Source organism: Ambystoma mexicanum, chromosome 13, assembly GCF_040938575.1.
Source record: "Ambystoma mexicanum isolate Mex_15411 chromosome 13, UKY_AmexF1_1, whole genome shotgun sequence".
NCBI lineage: Eukaryota > Metazoa > Chordata > Amphibia > Caudata > Ambystomatidae > Ambystoma > Ambystoma mexicanum.
The window spans coordinates 762,770,866-762,793,177 of record NC_090938.1 but is presented as its reverse complement, the minus strand read 5'-3'; the positions used below and the strand labels follow the sequence as shown (position 1 = coordinate 762,793,177).

Below are 22,312 nucleotides of genomic sequence, written 5' to 3'. Positions count from 1 at the left end.
AGTAAGGTGGTGATATTTGCAATTTGCATCCGATATGCAGCGGAGTTCCATTTGTTAATATCTCCATATTTTGCTGCAATATTAAGCCATGGAACCTGCGAGTGACACCCCTGCAACCCCCATATTATTTTTTAAAGGGAGCAGAGGTCACCCCTGGTCCCATTTAACCCATAAATTATCCCCGCCAACAACATTGCCTATGGCCTTACCCGACGACCAGATATATGGCAATATTATTGGTGGGGATAATATTACTGGATACCTGCAGTGGAGAATGAATCTTTCCCATCTAGATTGTAGAATTTTGTACTTGTCTGGAGGTGCCTCTGCAGAAGCTAAGGGTGTGCCTGCCCTCTTGCTGGTTGTAACAACTAAAGAGTCCGGTATCAGTCGACCTCTAGTGTAAAGGGGGTCTGTTGATGCAGGGGCGGACCACTCTAGTAAGGCTAGGTGTAAGTAGAGACGGCTGAATGCATCCCTGCACTGACTGTAGAATAGGGATACATTGGGTTACTGATTGTTTGTCCCCCAGAATGCCATTGACAAAGTTTGCATCATGTTGGACCTCCTATGTGTCTAGTTTAAAATGTTGTGCAGCTTTGAGTAGCAGCTCATTGATTTGGATCTGGTTGTCTATGGGGGCGTCAGCTTGGTTATCAGGGGACTGCATGATGCAAATGTCAGTGTCGTCATCATTGTAAAATGGATCTAGACTGATTGTATTGGTAACTCTTAGGCAAGATTGTATGTAGTAAAGCTGTGAGAGACTACACCAGCCTTGTCCTCTTGGCAATAGGTAACCCAACCTTTGCTATAGGCCTTTACTATACAAGTTGGTCGAGTGACCGAGCAGCGAGGCATAGCTCAAGAGGGGTCAACGTGAGCTGTAGGGTTTTAACAGAGATTCACAGTGACATGTATTCAAATAACACTTCTACTCAAGGTTTGATTCAAGTAATTATTCATTTAACAGTCAGTTTTAAAATAAGCGTTCTTTAGAAGGGAGCAATATGCAACACTTAAATACACTTCAAAACACACTCCTTCAGATCAGTAAGTAGATACCCTTTTGGGATGGCACACAGATACTTCCTACACCCTCAGGTGACTTCAATTGCTAGGACACTGGACATTAATATATCACTTTTTACACTTAAAATGAAGTTATGGCAAAAAGGAAAGGTTAGGGAAGGAACCAATGGTTAACACGTTTCTCAAACAGGTAACCACTTTTGAATCTCCTACTGAAATATAGATGAACCCTTTCCCAACTATACAAGTAAGGTATTTATGACTTTTTGGAGGGCTAGTTCAACACAAAGTCAGAGGGCAAGAAGATTCTTCAGGGAGACAGGACAGCAAATGTCAATTGAGCAAAGTGTAGGGGAGCCGAGGCACTTCTTTGAAGATAGCACAAATGTCTTGCACAATGTTAAAGAACGTTTTGTTGTGAGAAGAATCACTGTTGGCCCACAAGCTGGGAGGCTTGTGAGGGGCAAAGCTGCAAGCAACTCTGCAAAGGGCAACCAATGCAAGTCTCCAGTGAGAGCAATCAAGCTACACACAACAAGAGTTAAGTACCCCTAGTTGCACAGTACCTTGTGTCTGAAGAAAAGGGACCCAGCTGATTTCTGTTCCTGTTATAGTCCTGCAGATCCTGTTCCTGGGCCTCATTCGTGGGTACCAGAGGGAGGACGTCTGGGGACTCCAGCACCACGGTTTGAAGGTCGGTGGCATCAATGGACACACTTCAGATCAGCACCACTTTGCGGTATCAGCTACACGCAAATAGCACCACTGCGGTTCTTTGACACCTTCTGGGCTTTCCTTGCTTCTGGGGTCCAGCAATCAGTTGAGGTGGCTCAGGCTTGGTTAGTCCTGCTTCAAGGGAGTCCGGAAGATATTCCTGGAGCTCGGGTCCGGCTTAAAGGCGAGGCACTCATTCTGATATTCCTGTCCTCTGGCACTCGGTTCCTGCAGCAGCAAAGAAGAGAGAGAGTGGTTCCAGGCAAGTTTGTCTTGGGGCTGATTGGTAAGAAGTCGTCCTTTCCAGGCTTCTCTAGTCTATTAGAAATTCAGAGCTTCGGCACTGCAGCAGAGCTTCACTGGGCAAACAACGGTCCAGGAGGGTGCAGCAAGCTTCTCTTCGTTTCTTCTTTGGTTCCTTCGGCCAGTGGCCTTCCTTGCAAAATAGCTCACCTTTTATGCAATTCTCTCCCATTCATTCGCAGCCTAGCTGTCACTCACAGAGCAGGGTGGCTGTCCTCCAAGGACAGCCAGCCAGTCAATAACCTTTGGGTGCATTCCTGTAACCAAGTAGACTAAGCACAGGGAGTTCCGGGAACCTCCCTTGCTTCTTGCCCTGCCAGGTATGCTGGAGCCAGAGGCGGGCTTCACCAGTGAACCCCGCCAAAGACAATGAAAAAAGGGACCAAACCTGGTTTGGCGCGCAGAGTAAATCTCAAGAAGGACCTTTGCAACAAGAAATGGTGAAAAAAGAAGACTGAACCATTTTGACAAAATGGGCCCCATGGGTGCAATACTGCAGCTGAGGATTCAGTCTGTGGTAAAAACGCACAATTTGCATTTTTTTTTCTTTTTAAAGTGCTCTCACAGCCCGGGGGCATCGAGGTGCTGTTACAGGAATGTGTCTTAGTTACGTATTTATAAACGTGCTTAATACCCAGAGGTTTCTAAGCACCGACCCGGGGATCAAACCAGTGTTGCTTTGTGTCGTCTTGTTTCCAGAGCGAGCACGTTGCCGCTGAACTATTCTCCTTCCTCCCCTTCCTACAATGGTAGGAAAAAGTAAACAACTGCCACCAGCCATTAATTGTAGAAAGGGTACAAAAATGTTACATGAGAAGGTAGACAATGGCGATACTAAGTAACCCGTCCGGCACTCTATGTAAGATAGTGTGTGCTGGGTCTACAAAGAGAAAAAGGCAGTGAAAGTCAATTTCACTTCACTACTCTTGAAAACAGTAGTTTATCCAAGAGAAGGTATTTAAACCTTAAGAGAAATCTGAGGGTGCTGTGTGTCACAATACAAAAAGATAATGCCTATGGAGTTTGTCAGACTACAAAACCAAAAGAAACAGGGTTCAAATCAAAGAAAAATACATGAGTGGGAAAAAGTCTTACTCTGTCCAGGATAAAAAATTAGAAGTCCTAAAGTCCAGCAAAAGAGCTGGAGGTCTGTAAGGTAGAATAGAATTAACACTGAATTGAGAATTCTCCCCAACAGTAATCCTGCAGGTCAGAAGTGTCAATATATAGGACCTCTGAGGGGTCTTGACTGTGTAATTAAGACTGAGTGGAAAGGGCTGGGTTGGGAACTATCCAGTCAACACCTTTGAAGGTGGTTCCCCACTAGTTCTTCCCCATCCTGTGCAGTACGTTGAGGGTGCATGAACTCCTCTGGATGGCGATCCATAAAGTTGACAAAGCGATTATTCTCATCACTGTTGAATTTTTCTGGTGTCCATTCTGTGGACTTTGAAAAAGGAGATGGTGTTGAGGGTTCCTGAAGGAGTCCATCTCCAATGGTGTAAAGCCCCTGAAAGGGTATCGGAGGGTGCATAGTCTGTTTCCTGTGGTGTGTGATTTTTGTATTTTGTCTGTCGAAAAACAAGAGTATTTCAACACTTTTGCCTTAGGCAGAGTTTTAGGGACGCCATTATGAAGAAGTTGCTGCATTTTTGACACACCTGAAGAGAGCAAAGAATTCTCATTGGACGTGCATTCTTCGACACGAAAGGAGGGCCTTTTTGGGCCACAGTGTCTGAAACGGGTCTACTCTGCACCGGTTTAGGAGACCGGTCATGAGGCAAACGGGAGCGTGAGGGCCCAGAGGAGAGTTGGGGATTAGACTTCTTCCTCTCCTTGGACACTGCGTGGCTGCGCACTGCAGATGTGTTCGCGTTCGGCCTGATGTGTAGAGTCTTTAGCGTTTTTTGGTATAATTGTGCGCTCTCATCGCCGGGTGTCTACTCCGTGGCAGGACCATCGGCATGCTCTTTGGAGTTGGGGGCTCACACCTGGGGTTCTATGAAACCTCTATCATCTTTGGCATCACTATGCAATGCTGACGCTGCCATCATGTGATTCACCCGCCACGTCTATGTAGGCTTCAGCCTGCATGGCCTGGTCGCCCCAACGTTGTGTGCGTCGATCTTTTAGGGTCTTAGGTCTGAAAAGGCTGCACGGCTTTCAATGTTTCTCGACGTGAAGTTAAGGGGAAATAGGCATTCTCTAAGAAAGAGCATATGACCTCCCCTCACTCTCTCTACTGTAAAGGGCTGAAGCCTGTTGAGGCCAGTGTAGGTCGCAGTCAATGTTTGTTGAACAAGGGCTTCTCTTCGACGCAGAGGCCACCCGCCAAGCACCGAAGAAATCTTGGAGGTGGAAGACAAAGGGTGATGTAAAAACAAACGAATTGATAAAGGCGTATAGCCAGAGAACTCCACAACGTGCGACAGACTATGATGGCGAAAAAACAATGAGGGACCTAGACAAGTGAATGACCATGGGAACAGTAGATGTCACACTAGGGATAGTATTAGTAAAGCCACTCAGTCAACGTCCCTTTGAGTTTCGTAAACAAATCATGTAATACTCTGTGACTATCACTAGATGTCGAACTATGCATAGCATGTGATGTGATCTAAGCAGATACACCACCTCAGAATATATATATATATCTCACCATAGTTGTATTTCTGATGCTTGTGTCTGCTTAGATTCACATGCTGTGCATAGGCCGACATCTGGTGGAAGCTGCAGAGTATTACAGTTGTTTTTGAAACTCGAAAAGGGACGTCGACAGGGCGTGCCAGTAATACTATCCCTAGTGTGACTTCCACTGTACCCATGATCCCTCACAGGTCGAGGTCCCTCAGATTGTTCTTTTTCTGACATGAGGTAGCATGAGGTGCAGCACAAGTACATTTGTAGCCAAGCAGATACGTATCAGACAAGCTCATAAGCATCCATGCGCCTTCTCTCAGAGGGGAGGAAGAGTGGGTCGCGTGTGAATCTAAGCAGATACAAGCATCAGAAATACAATTACAGCGAGTAATGTATCCCTTCTGAGACTTGTGCAATCTGCTTAGATCACATGCTGTGCATAGATTAGCGAGCAGTGGAAGGAGGTGGGATGTGAGAAGGTTCATGAACGAATAAATGTCTTAGAACCACTTGTGTATCTGTCCTGGAATGAGTGTCAATGCAGTAGTGCTGAGTGAAAGTATGTATTGAGCTAGCGCCATGTAGCTGCTTTTCAAATATTGTCTAGGGGGATATTTGCAATGAAAGCCAGAGTGGCTCCAGTACCTCTTGTAGAGTGGGCCCTTGGTGTAAAAGGCAGTGTTTTATCTGATGGGGAATAGCACAGTTGGATACATCTGACTATCCTCCTAGAGATGGTATTCTTAGAGATGCGGTCACATTCTCTGCCTGGCGCTATGGAGACAAACAGTTGATCTGTCTTTCTTAGCAGTCTTGTCTACGTAGCAGAGGACCACTCTCCTCACATCTAGTGTGTGGAGTTTTACCTCAGCAGAGCTTTTGGGCTCCTGGAAGAAAGCCGGTAGACTGGTTTGCATGAAATTTGGAGATGAATTTAGGTGAGAACCTAGGGTGAGTTCGTAAAACCAGCTTGTCCTTATGTATAGTAAAAAAAGGATCCTCCACTGAATGCTTGGATTTCACTAACCCTTCTTATGGAAGTGATGGCTACTAAGAAGGCAGTTTTATAAGTTAGGTGTTTGAGACTAGCACAAATGGGGGTCTCATGAGCTTAGCAAGCACCACATTGAGGTCAAAACCTGGCGGAGGGTTAGAAATTGGAGGGTGGAGTTTATTTACCCCTTCCATAAATGCTTTGATGACCAGTACCTTCCACCATGAGACCTTAGCATGGGAAGTGGTGTAGGCTGACAAGGCCGCCAGGTGGACCTTTAGAGAGTTGAACACTAACCCTGCATCTAGAAAGTGGAGCATATAGGTTAGAATGTTAGATGGAGTACAATTGATGGGACTGATCTGCTTAGTCTGGCAGCAGATTACGAATCGTCTGTTTGTCATAATAACAGTGCCTAGTGTTTGGTTTTCTTGATGCTTTCAAGATATCCATGCATCTTTGCGGTAGATTGAGATGACCGAACTATGACTTCAGGAGCCATGCTTCCAAGTTCATCGATTGTGGATGTAGGTGCACTGTTAGTCCCTCGTGCTGGTTGAGTAGGTTGTACTGGCACATGAGCTTGATGGGATCAAGCTCCTGTGTGTGGTGTGGTGCGCCTCAAGGATCCTGTGTCTCATCTACATTATACCATTTCTTCACCAAGCCCCTTTTTTCGATGATCTGGACCATCTGGGTATCACCTACACAAATTATGCAATGATGCACAGATCATCCTACCTATTACTGGTGATTACGACAAGGATTTGGCCTTGGTGAATAAGGTCCATCTCATCATCCAGGCATGGATGGCCACCCATGGACTATGGCTGAATGACAAGACCGAGATCATCATCCTGGGCACCACACCGTCCCTCAAAAAATTGAGCCCCAAATACTCAGCCTTTAATATTGACCATATCATCTCAGTTGCCAAGGAAGTAAAAACTCTGGGGTTCTACCTGGACTCCACTCTTTCAACAAAAAGGTAAACACTCTGGCTTTGGTCGCAGCTTACACCTGCAAACTGATCAGAGTGGGTAAACCTTTCCTCTAGAATGACAGTTGCATCACCCTTGCCAGAGAACTTACACTATCAAAGCTCGACTATTGCAACGCCATGTACATTGGGGCAAACAAATTATCAAGAAAATACAATTCCTACAAAACGCTCTGAGCTGCACTTGGAATTGCAAGGAGAGAACATAACTCAGACACTAGAAGAGCGAACAACTGGCTGTCCACACTTGACAAAATCAAAGTGTTGCCTCTCTCACCCACAAATGTATAAACAACGTAGCACCACGCTATCTAGCGAATAGAACTGTCACAAAACCTGGTACAAGAACTAGACTTTCCAACATGAATGGTCTTCTGACCCCCAGATTCAAATTGACTAGAGTCGGAGGCAGCAGTTTCCAAGTTAAGGCTACCCAGCTCTGTAACTCGCTTCCATCCCCCCCTTAGAGTAGAGCATTCATACCAAAAATGTCGCCACAACTTAATAAAGTGGTTCAAAGACGCAAACTTCTAAATGGACCCTTACGCCTTACTGAACTGATCCTATGCCCTGCACAATGTCCACCAGATCCTCTCTAGATTACACCTGCCTACTTTCTTTCTGTAGTCTTGATCTCCTTTTCTAAATATACTGTAAAAATGATATTGTAAATATGTTTAGACTATGTGTAACTATACTGTAACTGTAAATGCATTTCTATGTATAACTAAGCTGTGAGTAATCTTATGAAATGCGCCCTAATACCCTTGGGTCTGGTGCGCAATACAAGTAATAAACAAACATTGCCAGTTTGTGTCAGGTTGTCACATTTTGTACCTCACATTACTAAGGTTCATTGGAGAATAGGGGGTTTCAAATACATTTCCAGAAAGGTAAAGAGGAGTTAGTTGAAGTATTAAATGAAATCTGTTTTGAGAGTAGTACATTTCCTTTCTAGTTTGTTCATATTTCCCTTAACTCACTTTCATTTAGACAGATGAAACACTCCCAAGTCAAGATGGTGGAACAAAGCCTCTGCAATGATTGGTTGATTTTACTGAAGGCAGCAATGTGTTGTCATTTAGAATTTTTATGACTGTTCTAAACTGCCTTTCATTAAAGTTGTCAACTGGTTAGGTCACGTTATTGATAGCTCCAGTAAATTAAAGCTATAGTTACAACTTTACAAGTATTAAGTCTCTTGTAGGTAATATAATTCTTTTAAGCAAAGATTCAAGAAAGAAGTTTTAGAACTCTACATTGAAGACTTTCTTCTAGCACCAGTTCGCTGAGCAACTGAATCGTTTAAAAGAAGAAGAAACTAAGCAAAGTATTTTTTTGTGAAAAGGAAGATAATTTCCAAGACTTTCTTCATAAGACTTTGTAGACTCTTCTTAAAGAAGAAAAATAATTTATTTTAAGAAAAGACAATTGTAAATATGCAAAAGAATTCAAGTGCGCATCTTTAATTTGTATTAAGGTTATTTTTTGGGATAAATTTGCTTGCAAACTAATTTACCGAAATACTAATTCTAACTGTTATTTCCTAACTCTCAACTAATATTTAAAGATTAGTAGGTTGCGTTCGAGCTATTCGTATTTTTTTGTTTGCGCAGTTTTTGAGTAAAGGACCTAGCGACGTGATGCTGCGTAGCGGCCATTTTGGATTATTTTTGGATGCGTCGCGTATTCCTACGGACTTCATTTCTTCGAGACATTTGTTGAATGATAACGCTTCGGATAACTAAACATGTCAGTTTAGTAACGTTCAAGTGAGCGTCATTCTAATGTTAATATTTTCAAGTTATGAATCCTTGCAGAATTGGATTTACCTGCTGAATAGAAAGACATATCAGAAGGTATTTGATTTCCATATTTAGTGAAATAGTTACACAGCAGCGAGTACTCAGTCACAATAGTAAAAAACGACATTGTTTGGTATCTATTGTTTATATAACAGCCAGATGTTTTAAAAAAGAAAAGAAAGAAGATAGACTATTGAAGAGAAGTTATACTGAGCACCTACTGTAGCAGCAGCAATCTTTCCAAGGCGGCCTAAGGGCAAACAAAGTTTAAGCAACAGGTAATTAGAAAAATAATGTCATTAAGAAAGAAATAGTCAGAACGAAAGAATTATAATATTGATTAAGGTTGTATTTTCCTTTTTGGAACTCAACTGACTAAAAACCCATCCACAGAGGACAATCTGAAGTACCTGCAGTGGGAGTTCTTGTCTTTTGTTATTTTCTCCATTCCCCTTTCCCCTTGGGTTTGCCTGGCCAATAGTTTTATTGAAGCAGGACTGTTGAGCAGGCAGGCTTTGGGGGTTTGGTGGGCCAGCTTCACTCCTGCAGGATCCCACTACTTCAGTCTTTGACAGTTTGCGCAGATGTGGATACCACGGTTGTCTTGCCCACATAGGAGCAACTAGGATAAGCGTCATCGGTTCCTTGTGTAACTTGTTCACCACTTTCCTCATGAGAGGAGTTTGGGGGGGGGGGGGGGGAGAGCATAAGCAAATTTCCCTGACCAGTTCATCCATAGGGTGTTCCTCTTGGAGGCTGGCTGGGGGAACCTGGACGCGAAGTCCAGGCATCGACAATTTTCACTTGTGGCTAATAAGTCTATGGTTGGGAAACCCCATTGAGAGAAGAGGTGTTCTACGACTTTTGTGCAGATGCCACTCATGTTCCTCTGGTAGGGGATCTCTGCTCAATGAGTCTGCTAGAGCGTTGAGTTCCCCTGGAACATGTGATGACAGGAACATTTTCCGTCTGAGTGCCCATTTGCAGATTTGCTGAGCAAGTCTGGCTAGATTTGGAGAACGTGTACCCCCTGTTTGTTGATATAAAACATGTCTGTGGTGCTGTCTGTTAGGATCTGCAAAGACAGGTTTGTTAAATGGGGTTCGAATGCCTGAAGGGCTTTGAATACTGCCAGAAGTTCCAGCACATTGATGTGGTTCTTAGCTGCAGTGTGAGACCACAGACCCTGAGCTGTGTGGTGAAGGTAGTGAGCCCCCCACCCTGCCAGTGAGGCGTCCGTTTTGACCACTGCCTGCATCTGTGGATAGTAGAAGGGTTCCCCCCTCGTTAGGCTTTCTCTCATAAGATTCTCTACAAGTGTTGGCGAAACGACCACTAGATCGTCCCACTGACCGCTTGCCTAAAACCACTGTTTCGCCAACCACTCTGGTATGGGAAACATGCGCAGGCGCGCGTGAGGAACCAGGTATATGCAAGATGCCATCATGCCTATTAAATGCATTGCTTTATGCAACCTTATCTGGCGGCCGGCCCGATAATGTGGTATTTGCAGTAACACATGTTTTACTCTTTCCTCTGAAGGAAAGCCCAATCCTTCCTATGTGTTTAGGATAGCTCCTAGGAACTGTTTGGAAGTGCTTGGCACTAGGCTTGATTTTTTCTCATTGATTGAGAAGCCCAATTGAAAGAGGAGGTTGATTGCTGTCTGGATGTTTTGACTGCAAATCAGAGGCGATTCCTCTTATGAGCCAGTCGTCCATGTAAAGGTACACTGTGATTGCTCGCCTACACAGGTGCGCTGCCACTACCGCCAATACCTTTGTGAATACCCTTGGAGCCGAGGCTATTCCAAAGAGCAGCACTTTGAATTGGTAATGCCTGTTCGCTATCTTGAAACGCAAGAATCTTCTGTGCGCTGGGAACATTGAAATATGAAAATAGGCATCTTTCATATCCAGTGTTGCCATGTAATCCACTTTTTTAGGAGCGGGATTAACTCGTGTAGCGTAGTCATAGACTTTTGTTTACATACTAGTAAATCTAATACAGGGCGCATTGTTAGATCTTTCTTTGGCACAAGGAAGTAAGTTGAATAAATACCCTTGTTTACCTGGTTGGTTGGGACCACTTCTATGGCGTCCTTTAATAGAAGCGTTATTTCTTCTAGAAGGATCCGATGATGTTCCTCTGAGTGGATTTTCTGTCATGGGGGGTGGTTGTGAGGACGTTGAAGTAGTTATAAGAAGTAGCCCCCTGCTACCGTGGACAGCACCCATCTGTCAGAGGTGATAACCTCCCATGCGTGGGTAAAGTTGGAAATGCATCCTCCTACTGGAGATGCATTGGAGGGTACCTGGAGTGGAATGTCACTTGCTCTGAGGTGGGGTGCCACCTCGAGCTGGGCCTCTGCCCCGACCACCACGACCTCTGTGTTGTCCTCGTGGATAGCCTTGGAAGAGTGGTCCTTGATTATTTCCATAGGAACCTTGGCCTTGATTGTAGCTGGATCCTTTGTGAATTTTGGGCCCGAAAACGACAAAAATGACCTTTACCCCTTTGACCAGTAGGCTTGTTTGTGAGCTGACCTAAAGATTTTAGAGTGTCATACGCTTCCTTTGCTGTCTTAAGTGTGTCTTCAACAGCTTTGCCGAAGAGCACATTAGTTTCCACTGGCATGTTTATTAGAGTGGCTTGTGTCTCTGGCCTAAAGCCTGAATGGCGAAGCCATGCATGCCTCTTTACAATAGTCTACTCTGCAAAGACTCTTCCCGCACGGTCAGCTGCATCAAAGTTGTATTTAAGGAGACGGGTAGATACGGCCCTTCGATCTGCTGCCATTTGAGCTAGTTGTGATTTAAGTGTCTCCGGGGCGGACGAAAGTAGTGCCGAAATCATCTCCCACTTATGGCAGTTATAACTTGCCAAAAGTGTAGCATTGTTGGCTATTCTAGTTTGGTAGGCCACAGAGGAAGCAACCTTTCTGCCCTTGGCATATATCTTCTTGCTTTCCTTATCCGGTGGGGCCTCGGTGAAAGCAAGGGGTGTGCCTGCTCTTTTTCTTGTCGTGGTAACAACCAATGAGTCTGGTTTCAATTGGCCTCATATATAAGGGGTCTGATGGTGCAGGCCTGAATAGTTTTTCCACACGCGGGTTAACGGCACGTGTGAGATTGGGTGCTGCTAAGGAAGGCTGTATTCTGCGTTGGACCGATTTCAGTAGTGGGATAAACTGACCTACTGGCTTTGTCCCCCAGTATTTGTTCAGCGAAGTCTCTATCCTCCTATGTGGAAGTGTCAATTTGGAAGTGTTCCGCCACTTTGGCCAAGACTTCATTGAGGAGGGGTTGATCTCGACAGGGAAATCGACCACTGGAGTGTCCTGATTAAGAGGGGAATCTATGGAGTACATGTTAGTCTCCTGGTCTGCGTCTGGGTCTTCATCATCCCCATAATAAAGTTAATCTGTATTCTCTTCATTAAATTGAGGGTCAGATGTTTCCACAAAAGAAAGATCCTCCTGGTCTTCTGGTTCTATTTCGGGGTCATACATATCTATAACTGTGCTTTGTAAGGGAACATTAAAGTGAGACCTCTTAGAAGGGGGTTGAGAGGGTAAGGCAGAGGCTTGAGAGCCGGAAGGGGCTGAGGTGGGAGGAGTGGAATGGAAACTTTGAAAGTAATCTGGGTTTTTTCATACAAATTTGCCACAAAGGTCAAACTTCACAAAACCCTATCAATATCCTTTGAAGACAATTCCTTTGAACTTGGGATCAAAATAGATTGAGGGGAAATACCAAAATCCTCATCAGTGGGAGGTATGACCTTAGGAGGAACTTTCACGAGGTGTCGAACGTTGTTGAGTATTCTACTCATCTGTCGAATGTCAACTGGGGCTTATGTGCTTGGTGGTGTGTGCTTTTATAGCGCTGCCGCCGGGTGTAGTCACCACAACTTGGCCGCCGGCCTTTCCTACAGGGTCGGGGGTCTGCGCTTGAGTAGCTGATGCTCCTCCGATGCCCTCGCCTTCCGTAGGTGCGGCGTTGCTGCCATTGCTAAAGGCTCCTTCTACCTCCATGGTCCTGAGTTGCCTGGCGTAGTGGGCCCAGCGTTTCGTGGAGCGGTCCTTTAACCTCTTAGGCTTGATGAGCCTGCACGGTCGACAAGATGTTTCGACTTGGTTTCTCGGGAGACACAAATTGCAAACTAAGTGTTCGTCGACCCTGGGGAATTTCCGATTACACTTTGGGCAAAATTTAAATGGTGTATTTTCCATAATTATAAGTTATGGAAATGGCAGCTAGGCGAAGTGTAGGAAGGGGAGAATATGCATTCTAAAATGGCCTCCCCCCTCTCAACCTACTCTCTGGGCCGAGGCCCGGAGCAGCCTTCCAAGGCCGCAAGGTCCACGCGATTGTCTCTGACGGGCAGTTTTCTTTCTTCACCTGCGTTGTGTTTCGGCAGTCGATGAAAGGATAGAAAGAAAAACTATTGTGATTGTATAAAAGTCAATGGCTTATCACAAAAAGGAACTCTGCTGTAAGCGTCCATCTAGCATGGCGGGAAAAAACAATCTGAGAGACCTCGACGCGTGAGGGATCATGGGTACAGTGGACGTCACACTAGGGATAGTATTACTGGCACGCCCTGTCGATGTCCATTTTCGAGTTTCGAAAACAACTAATACACTGCAGCTCCCACTAGATGTCGGCCTACGCACAGCATGTGATATAAGCAGATTCCACAAGCCTCATATATAAGCATATTCAGTTGCCTCTGCAGTCCAATGGGAGTGCTAGCTAATAGCACTAGATTTTCAGCGTTTCCAAGCCACTGCATTTTAATCAGTTTCAGAGGAAACAATGCATCAGATTTAAGGGCAGCATTCAGGTCTGCCAAGTACAGATTAAACAGTCTGGAGCAGTATACCGCCCAACTTGAGCCCTGCATGTGTAGCAATTAATTGACTTAAGCTGCCCGATTGACTCAGCCAAACTACAACCGTGGTGTTTTAATATAGTGCCATTCTAATTTTCAATACTCCGGTATACACTAAGCGTTTTGTTTCTATATCAAATTACTATGATCTCAGTATATACTTGTGTGGACAACATATGGACCTTACACCACTTTTCACTTAAGTATGATGCCTTGCTACATAGTCCGGTTTAGGACTAGTTGTCATTTTGAGGTGATGGACCTGCACACCACGACTGGTGGTTTTGCTGAACTCCACACAAGTGGTATTCAGAAAAACCCTTGTAAATCTCTCCCTCCGCCCCCCTAACCACCACCACCACCACCACCACACCAGGGTACCCATTTGTTTAGTCTACTCTTCGGGCTTCTTGCACAGATGCACGACTTGTCCCCCCCAATGTTAGCACTTATCTGACACCACAGCATGTGATTTCATCGACATGTGTATGCATGCAGTGTGACTTTTCAGGAGAACTGTGGGAAGACAAGTAAGAATGGTCCCTGTTACATAAGGTGCTTTCTTTTGGAGTCGCAAGTCTTGGAAGCTACTTCATGGCTCAGACGCTACTTCACCCTCCAAGTCATCAGCTCCAGTGGGATCTTCAGACAGTGCTGGCTTGTCTGGTGAGCCAGCCTCCATGTTGTAGGTCACACAGCTCCTGTCTTGCTTTCAGTGTCTTTGGTTTAAACCTTTATCAAACTGGGCACTTTCTTTCCTCGTGGTGCCATTGAAAACTGGTGCAACCCCCAGTGATTTTCAAACCATGGGAACCAGTGGTTGGTTGCCGGGGGGCTGTGGAGGGGCAACAATGTATTTCTGTCTATGGTTTTTAGACAATAAAAACAAGGGAAATGGTCCAGGCCAACAACTAGACGGACCATTCTGAGCACCCTTTCCTCAGTTCCACTGACCTTGACACAGCACCCGATGTGATAAGGCAGTTTGACAAATAGTTGGACAGGTTGTGCTCATTGTGGGACATTGACTCAAAGTAGGCCACCAGGCCTGCCACACACAGCCATCAGTCCCCTGGCAAGTTTACCAGAAAATCATTTAATGTGCTAAAAAGTTAATCCAAGAGGCATGTATTGGCACAAGTTCATTTGAGGACAATGTCTCAAACAGCTGATGCATTAGGAGGCACGTGATGCAAAGGAAAGCACTACTGGGGGGAACTAAATAAGGGTGGATGAGAAACCAGATTAACAAATAATGCTGTGAATGCAAGACAAAGGATTACTGATGGCACCAATATATCCAACTGTGAGAAACCTGAAGAGGTCTCCCTAGCTAGTCCCCGGGGATACGTCATCCAGGTTGCCAGGACATGGCCATCGCAAGAAGGTCCTTTCCAATAGGAAATGGCAAAAAAAGAAGACCGGGCCATTTTGACAAAATGGGCACCCATGGGTGCCTTACTGCAGCTGCAAATACAGCCCACGGTAAAACCACACAATGGTAGGAAACAGTAAACCACTGCCACCAGTCAATTGTAGAAAGGGTAACATAAAAATGCTACATGAGAAACTAGACACCAGGAATACTTAGTAATCCCACCAGCAGCTTATTAGTGTAAGATAGTGTGTGCTGGATCTAGAAAGTTACAAAACGTAAGTAAAGTAAATTTCATTTCACTGCTCTTGGAAACAGTTTCATCAAGGGAAGGTATTTAAACCTTGAGGAAATCTAAGACTTCCCTGTGCCACTGCACTGCAGGTGCTGTGTTAAACAATGTAAAGATGACGCCTATGGAGTTTGTCAGACTCCAAAGTCAAAAGAAACAGCGTCCAAATCACTCAAATAATACGAGAGTGGGAAAAAAGTCTCTCTCTCCAGGTTAGAAATTAAAAGTCCTAATGTCCAGCAAAAGTGCTGGGGTTCTCCAAGGTAGAAGGGAATTAGCACATTTCTGAGAATTCTCCCTAACAGGGTCCAAGTGGTCTTGTAAAATCCTCTGTACAGTCGAAAGTCTTTGACCAACAGATTGTGAAGCTAAGGGAAATAAAGCTCACATTGCAAGTGTTGAATGGAAAAGGCACGATTGATAAAGTTGGCAAGAGTGAACCTGGCAGAGGGATGCTGAAAAAAAGGGGCAAAGCCTGAAGTCCCTATGAACAGTGTGTTGACAGGAGTGAACCTGACTGAGGGATGTCCACAGTGAACTGTTTGAAAAGACATTTAGAGTTGTGAATGCAAGAAAAGCCACAGTGAACCCAAAGGAGGGAGGCCGACGGGTGAAAGGGTCCGAGCCCGAAAGAGGTAGATCCAGGGGTGGAAAGTCATCACCCAAAGTCCATTGAGAAAGGAACCGTTGGTGTTGAATACACCATGCACTTGAAGGGAAGAGACTTTTGTTGAGAAGTGTTAGGGAAAATTCTCAGAAATGTGCCAATTCCCTCCACCTTAGAGACCCCCAGCAACTTTGCTGGATTTTGAGGACTGGATTTTTTTTTTAACCTGGAGAGAGAGAGACCCTTTTTCCCACTCTCTCATGTATTTTAATGTGATTTTGAACACTTTCTTTTGGTTGTCAAGTCTGACAACCTCTATAGGCATCATCTTTTACATTGGGTCACACAGCACCTTCAGTGCAGTGGCCCAGGGAAGTCTTTCAGATTTCCCAAAGGTTTAAATACCTTCTCTGGGATAAACTACTGTTTCCAAGAGCAGTAAAGGGAAATTGACTTTACTTACATTTATAACTGTCTAGACCCAGCACACACCATCTTACAATAGGGTGCTGGAGGGGTTACCTAGTATCCCCTTTGTCTAGCTTTTCATGTAACATTTTTTATGTTACCCTTTTCTCACTGAATGGCTAGTGGCAGGGTTTCGTTTTTACTACTGTGGTGTGCATGTACCGCGGGCTGCGTGCAGCTGCAGTAAAGCACCCAAGGGTGCCATTTTTGTCAAAATGGCCCGATCGTCTTATTCGCCATTTCTTTGTGGAAAGGTCCTTCTTGAGATTTACTCTGCGCGCTAAACCAGGTTTGGTCCCATTGTTCGCTTTGTCTTTGGCGGGATTCACAAATAAAGCCTGCCTCTGGCTCCAGGGTGTCTAAGGTAGGCAGGAAGTGAGGGAGACGGCCGAAACTCCCTGTGCTTAGTCTCCTAGGAGACCCAAATGCACTCTGTGGTGACTGGCCGGCTGACTGTCCATCAAGGACAGCCACCCTGCTGGATGACTGACAGCTAGGCTGGAATGAATGGGAGAGAACTGAATAAAAGGCAAGGCTTGGAAGCCAGAGTCGACCATTGGATGAAGGAACCGATGAACTTTAAGGACGCGTGCTGCAACTCCTGGACCGTTGGTTTGCCCAGTGACGCACTGCTGCAGTGCCGAAACGCAAAGTTCATATGGACAGAGAAGCCCCTGAAAGGACGACTTCTCCCCTTGAGTTGGTGGGACCAATCAACTCCAAAGTAAGCCACCTGGACATCCATCCCGGAGTTGGTTGAACTGCCACAGAGTTGCTGTTGGAAACTGTATAGCCAGGGAGAGGAACACCAGATGGTGTGCATTGCTTTTAAGCTGGCCAAGAGCTCCAGTAAGATCCTGCGGACTCCCAGGAAGCAGGACTGACCGAGCCCGAGCCACCTCAACAGAGTGTGAGATCCCAGAAGCAAGGAAAGTCCATCTCGACATCCAGGAACCGCAGTGGTGCCATTTGCAGTAGAGGAGGAGCTGAAAAACTGAACAGCCACTGAAAGTGAAGTTTGCCAATAGTGAGTTCTGACCGTCCCAGTGCATGGCAGGAGTCCCTACATCCTACCTCTTGTCCCCACAACTGAGGCCCAGGAACAGCAAGAGCTGCACACGAACAGGAGTCATCTGCTGCATCTTTTTCTTAATTTTAAAAGGTATTGTACAAAGTCTGAAAGAACTTGGCTCTTGCCGTAGAGTTGCTTGCATCTTTTACTAAAGTCTAATCAGCTTGTGGCCCTACATTGGATTCTTCTTTTCATCAATGACTCCTAAGAACATGTGCAAAGACCTTCACTTAACTACCAGAAGTGCTTCATTCTATATAAGACTTTTGCCCATTGACTTTGGCTTGGCCTTTTGTACTAAATGAATCTTTCTGGAGGGATCCAAAAGTAATTACCTGCTTAAGAATAATTGTGGTCTCTTGTATGTTCTAAATAATTGTTTCCTTTAACTTATTACTATCTGATTCTAAATGCAGTGATATATTAATGTCTCCAGCAGCCTAGCAATTGAAGTCACCTGAGGGTGTAGGTAGTGTCTGCGGGCCATCCCAAAAGGGTATTTACTGATTTAGAGATATTAAGAGTGTGTATTTCATAAAGTGTATTTGAGTGTTAGTATTATATTGCCCCTTCTGAAGAAGGCTTATTCTAACTGACTGATAAATTAATAATTGTTTATTCAAGAAACCTTGAGTGTAAGAGCTTATTTGAATACTTGTAACCGCAAATATCTGGTTAACTCCACTGGGTTTCCTATACCTATAGTCAGAGTTGTTTGTAGTGTTCCCAAAGGATACTGCATGCAAACTTTGCCTAACAAGAGGCTTAACCATTGAAGAACCCGATAGCTGGTACGGAACGGTCAGCTCGTGCTGAGAAAGCTCGAGTGTGCTGTGCTCAGGAGATCCACCCTGTCCCGTGCTCAAAACATGGGTAAGGGAGACCTCCTGGCAATCACATCTCTATTTATTTGTGAACACTTCTTTCTTTATTGAAAACCCTATCCCACACTTTTTGTAATTAGCTTAAGGATTGGCAATAGGTTTTTCTTAGTATAGGCCCTGTTATTTGACAACGCCACTATGTATGCCTTATTTTTCATTTGATGGTTGAAGCTTGCTCCCATTTTAGATTAAGGTTAGGCGTTTTTCCACCCTGCATTTAAAGTTTAATAAACACCCCTGAACCGATCACTTGTGTGAGTCTTTACTGTTGCCAGCATGAGTTCCTTACACCAACCAACATGGATACAAACCTCTTGACTAGTTGCTAGTCCACAAAAAAGAATACAAACCTACACCAATGTGTATTACTGAGGTGGTTTTAATTTGCATTGACAATAACCAGTACAAAGAAAAAATATATACAGGGACATCCATCCAGATTCAGGTACTCTTGCCAACCATGCTTCACATGATTAACAGAGCCAGCAGTCCGTCTTCTTTCCAGGTGCTAAAGGGAAGCACAAACTAAACAGAAGGGAAGCTGTTGGACATGTAAAAGCAGAAACTAAAGAATTACAGCAGATGTATAAGAAACTCGAGTAAACTAAAGCATCCTGAAAAGTTTAAAATCAAATAATGAATCTGAAATACCTGGCTGCCAAATTTAATGTATGCCAAGAACAGAAACACAGTGCAAGTGTTGTGTATGCTTGACAATCAAAGACCACATCTTGTGGGTTTTACAATGGATTTTGATAAAAGGTTTTGATCTCTGAACCGTTCCCTTTCACTTTTATCAAATGTTATACCCATTATATGGCGCAGAAAATGCATGCACACGCTTGGATGAGTTCCTCAGCATCTGAGAGCATTGCATGAGCTAGTGTTCATCCTTCTTAAGAGACGTCCAGTTTCATTCTGCTCAGTATTTGTCACACCAGGTTTTCGCTGTAGACCAATCTGTGCAGCGCAGGAAGAACTGCAAGTAGTAATTTATGAACATGCACACTACCACCACTCACTTCAATATCACCCTACCCTATAAAACTTCCATCAACGTTTAAACACTGCACTTGCTGCTGCCAAAAACACACACATCCCTAACCATACAGAGCACCCTTGCATAAACCTGACATGACAGACTGATGGGTTCACATAGCACTCCGACCCTCCCTCCCGCCCCCTTCATGCTAGGCAAGTGCCCACATACATTTTTCAGGGACTACCTTATTTAAAATTGAAAGAGGGGGACAGGTGCAAAGTGGTCAACTAACTAACCTAAGGGTAACAATGTTTTAGGATTGCTCCATGCATGCCAATGCATCAGAGAAGGTGCAGTCACATCCTGCGCTCTAAATAGTAGGGTCTTTTAAAAGCACCGTTTCTAGACTTGGTGGCCTTCAGGCACACCCCTATCTGCACCTGGTGCATTTTGTGACAAGTGACTGGTTAAGCCTCAAAGTTGCTTCATGGGTTAGCATTCTCACCGTTACAAAAAAGTAACAAGCCATCTACTTTGCCCAACCCCTCTGCAATTAAACTTGTTTCTTCTCCTTGCTGCTGTCAAGATGGTGCCTGGAAAGCACAGAACAGTACGTTCAGAGCTGTGCCAATGTATACATACAATAAAATATGATAAAATACAATAATCCAGTCTCCCAGTCAATTTGCTGTGGAAAGTCATTCAACTGCATTGGGAGTTATGGGTTGCGGAGAAAAATATGGAAAGGAAAAATGCAGGCCTGCAACACTCTAACCCTTCTCCCCTCACCTCCCAGTAGGGGTGCAGCTCCATTGTGATATGACCCCCCCAATTAGATGAGCAAGGGCTCAAGATAAAATTAAAGCAGCAATCAGTTTAGTCGCATAGGTGGGAAGGTCATGGGATCTAGCAGCACTTTAACCTGGATAAGGGCCGCCACGCTGGGCAAGTGAAGGAGAGCACTGGGCTTTGAACTAGTGAAAATTCTGGCAGACCTTCCATATCCTGTAGGCAGGGATGGGTAAATCACAAACGGGAGAGGGACAGGTTGAGTTCTGGTAAAATCAGAGCCCGGGGAATGTGTAAATGACCCCCTTCTACTCAAACTACCTTCCCTTTCCCGCTCCCGTTCTAAGTCGTGCAAGCACGGAGCAGCAGATGGCAGGTGACTAAGAGTCCTCTTCAAACACACTGTGCGCGTTGGGGAACCGCTGTGGGCTGTAGTTCGGATCTCCCGTTATCCTTTTCTGGACATCAGTTCGTAACTTGAAGAAAAAAGAAAAAGACAGATATTAATATTTGCCAAAGCCATGCTCAAGACAAACACAGGAGGATGGACGTTTGGGGGCACATAAAACAGCTACTTGAAAGGCAATTTTCTCCATTTACAGTCTTTGCTTCCATTTTCCAAGTACAACCATAAGCCGCTGATGGAATGCAAAATAAGTAAATTCATTTTACCAGAGGCTTTTTAATCCGCAAGTCCCCAACCACTGTTCGGGTGCTAGTTTTGCTGTGTAGCAAACATACAACTTGCTGTTCCCAGCAGATTGATAGAATATAACTAGAGCTCCTTTTTCCATTCCAATCCTGAAGTCCACATATGAATTTCTGTAAATTCAATAGAGTGGAAGAAAAGGCATGGTTGACACACAGGGAGTGAGTTTATCACCACTGCTATTTAACATACATGAGATGCCTCTGCGACCTTTTTGAAAAGCACTGGCGGGTTTTTCACGAACTACGCCGACACCCAGAGAGTCTTTGAATTAGTGGGTGATCATCTCAGACCGTGCCAAAATAACAGAAGTTATGATAGATAATTGGATGAAGCACAACTGGATGTGTTTGAACAACAAAACAGAGTTGATGATTTTTGGTACATGCCAGGCCAGAGCAAAGTTAAGCACAGAATATAAAGCCTTTGTCATTAAGGATGCAAACAAACCAGTAAGGACTCGAGTCAAAACGCTTGGGATGATGGTGGAAGCATCAGTGGGGTCTGAGGTACAGGTTTAATTCCTTCATAACAATGCTCATTACCTGCGCCTACTGAGAGCTATCCGACCGTTCTTAAATGAGGAAAATACGGCTACCGTTACAAGGTCGAAGTGGGCGGGAGCGGTGCTCCTATATTTTTATTTTTCTGTTTCACCGTTCCTATACTTTTATTTTAAAAAGAAACCGTTCCGGAACGGTTTCGTTTTAAAATAAAAGTGTAGGAAGAAGTTGAAGCTTGCACTTCAGTGCACTGCACTGAACATTGCCTTAAATAATAGGTGTGTTTGTTTGGGGGGTTTAGACTGTGGGAGGGGCGCAGCAATGAGGTTTGTGGTGAATGGGGCAGACCGATAGGGAACATAGCTCCACTACTTCTTTTCGTACACTTCGACCACTGGCCTTATCCTATCGCGATTGGACTATGGCAATGCGTTGCTGCTAGGGGCAACTAAGAAAGATTGAGAGATGCCACGTTATGGAGAATAACACTGTTCATATCATTACAGGGATCAAGAACACAGAGCCTAAAATGGAAGGAACTCATTGCACTGGTTGAGAATAGAGGACAGAATTATCTTCAACTCTATGACCACAGTACATAGGTGTTTACACTGTGCAGCCCCGATGTACTTTGAGACAATTTTCTAGATACACCCCATTGCAGTCTTTAAGATCAGAAGATCAGGTCTGGCTAAATGTGCTGCGTTTTAGTCGAGCAAATGGCCTGGGTAAAGCCTTCCCAGTGCAAGCAGTGCAACACCTGAATAAGCTGCCCACTACCCTCCGGCGGGAAACAAATTAGCCGACTTTTAGGAAACTCCTGAAAACTCACCTGTTTAAATAAGTTCACCCTAGCCAAGCGAATCTTCTGTTCGCACCTGCAATAATTATGTGCTGTTCGTTTTAAGGGTGTTTTGTGTTCAAACGCCCTGATGCCTGCAGGCTTTCGGGGCACTATAATCATATAAATTGCCCTAGCACTGGTCCCACAAATGTCATTTTAGCCACAAGACAAACTTTCCAGACATCTTCAGTACAAGCCCTCTAGTACTCTAAGCAATTCACAGCAAACACTTCACTATGCAGATATCTCGCACCACAGTAGACAAAGGCACAATAGATGTTGGCAGTAATGATGTTACATAGAGTTGTTGGCCCACTTTTATTTTTTTTAAATGTGTTTATTTTAAACCAATGCAAGGTGACAGACATTTCACAAAAATTATGCAAATAAGTGCGCCGGTTAC

At 44.5% G+C, this 22,312-nt stretch overlaps 1 protein-coding gene across 7 annotated transcripts in view; it reads right to left on the bottom strand.

Moving 5' to 3' along the window:
• Positions 1 to 18,443: 18,443 nt before the first annotated feature.
• Positions 18,444 to 22,312, bottom strand: part of BAG6 (BAG cochaperone 6) — a 1,121,496-nt gene continuing 1,117,627 nt past the window's right edge. For all 7 annotated transcript variants that reach the window (XM_069635087.1, XM_069635085.1, XM_069635088.1 and 4 more), the window contains one exon: positions 18,444 to 20,329. In XM_069635087.1, the coding sequence (XP_069491188.1) occupies positions 20,234 to 20,329 (96 nt within the window). In that variant the 3' untranslated portion in view covers positions 18,444 to 20,233. The remainder of the gene's footprint in view (positions 20,330 to 22,312) is intronic.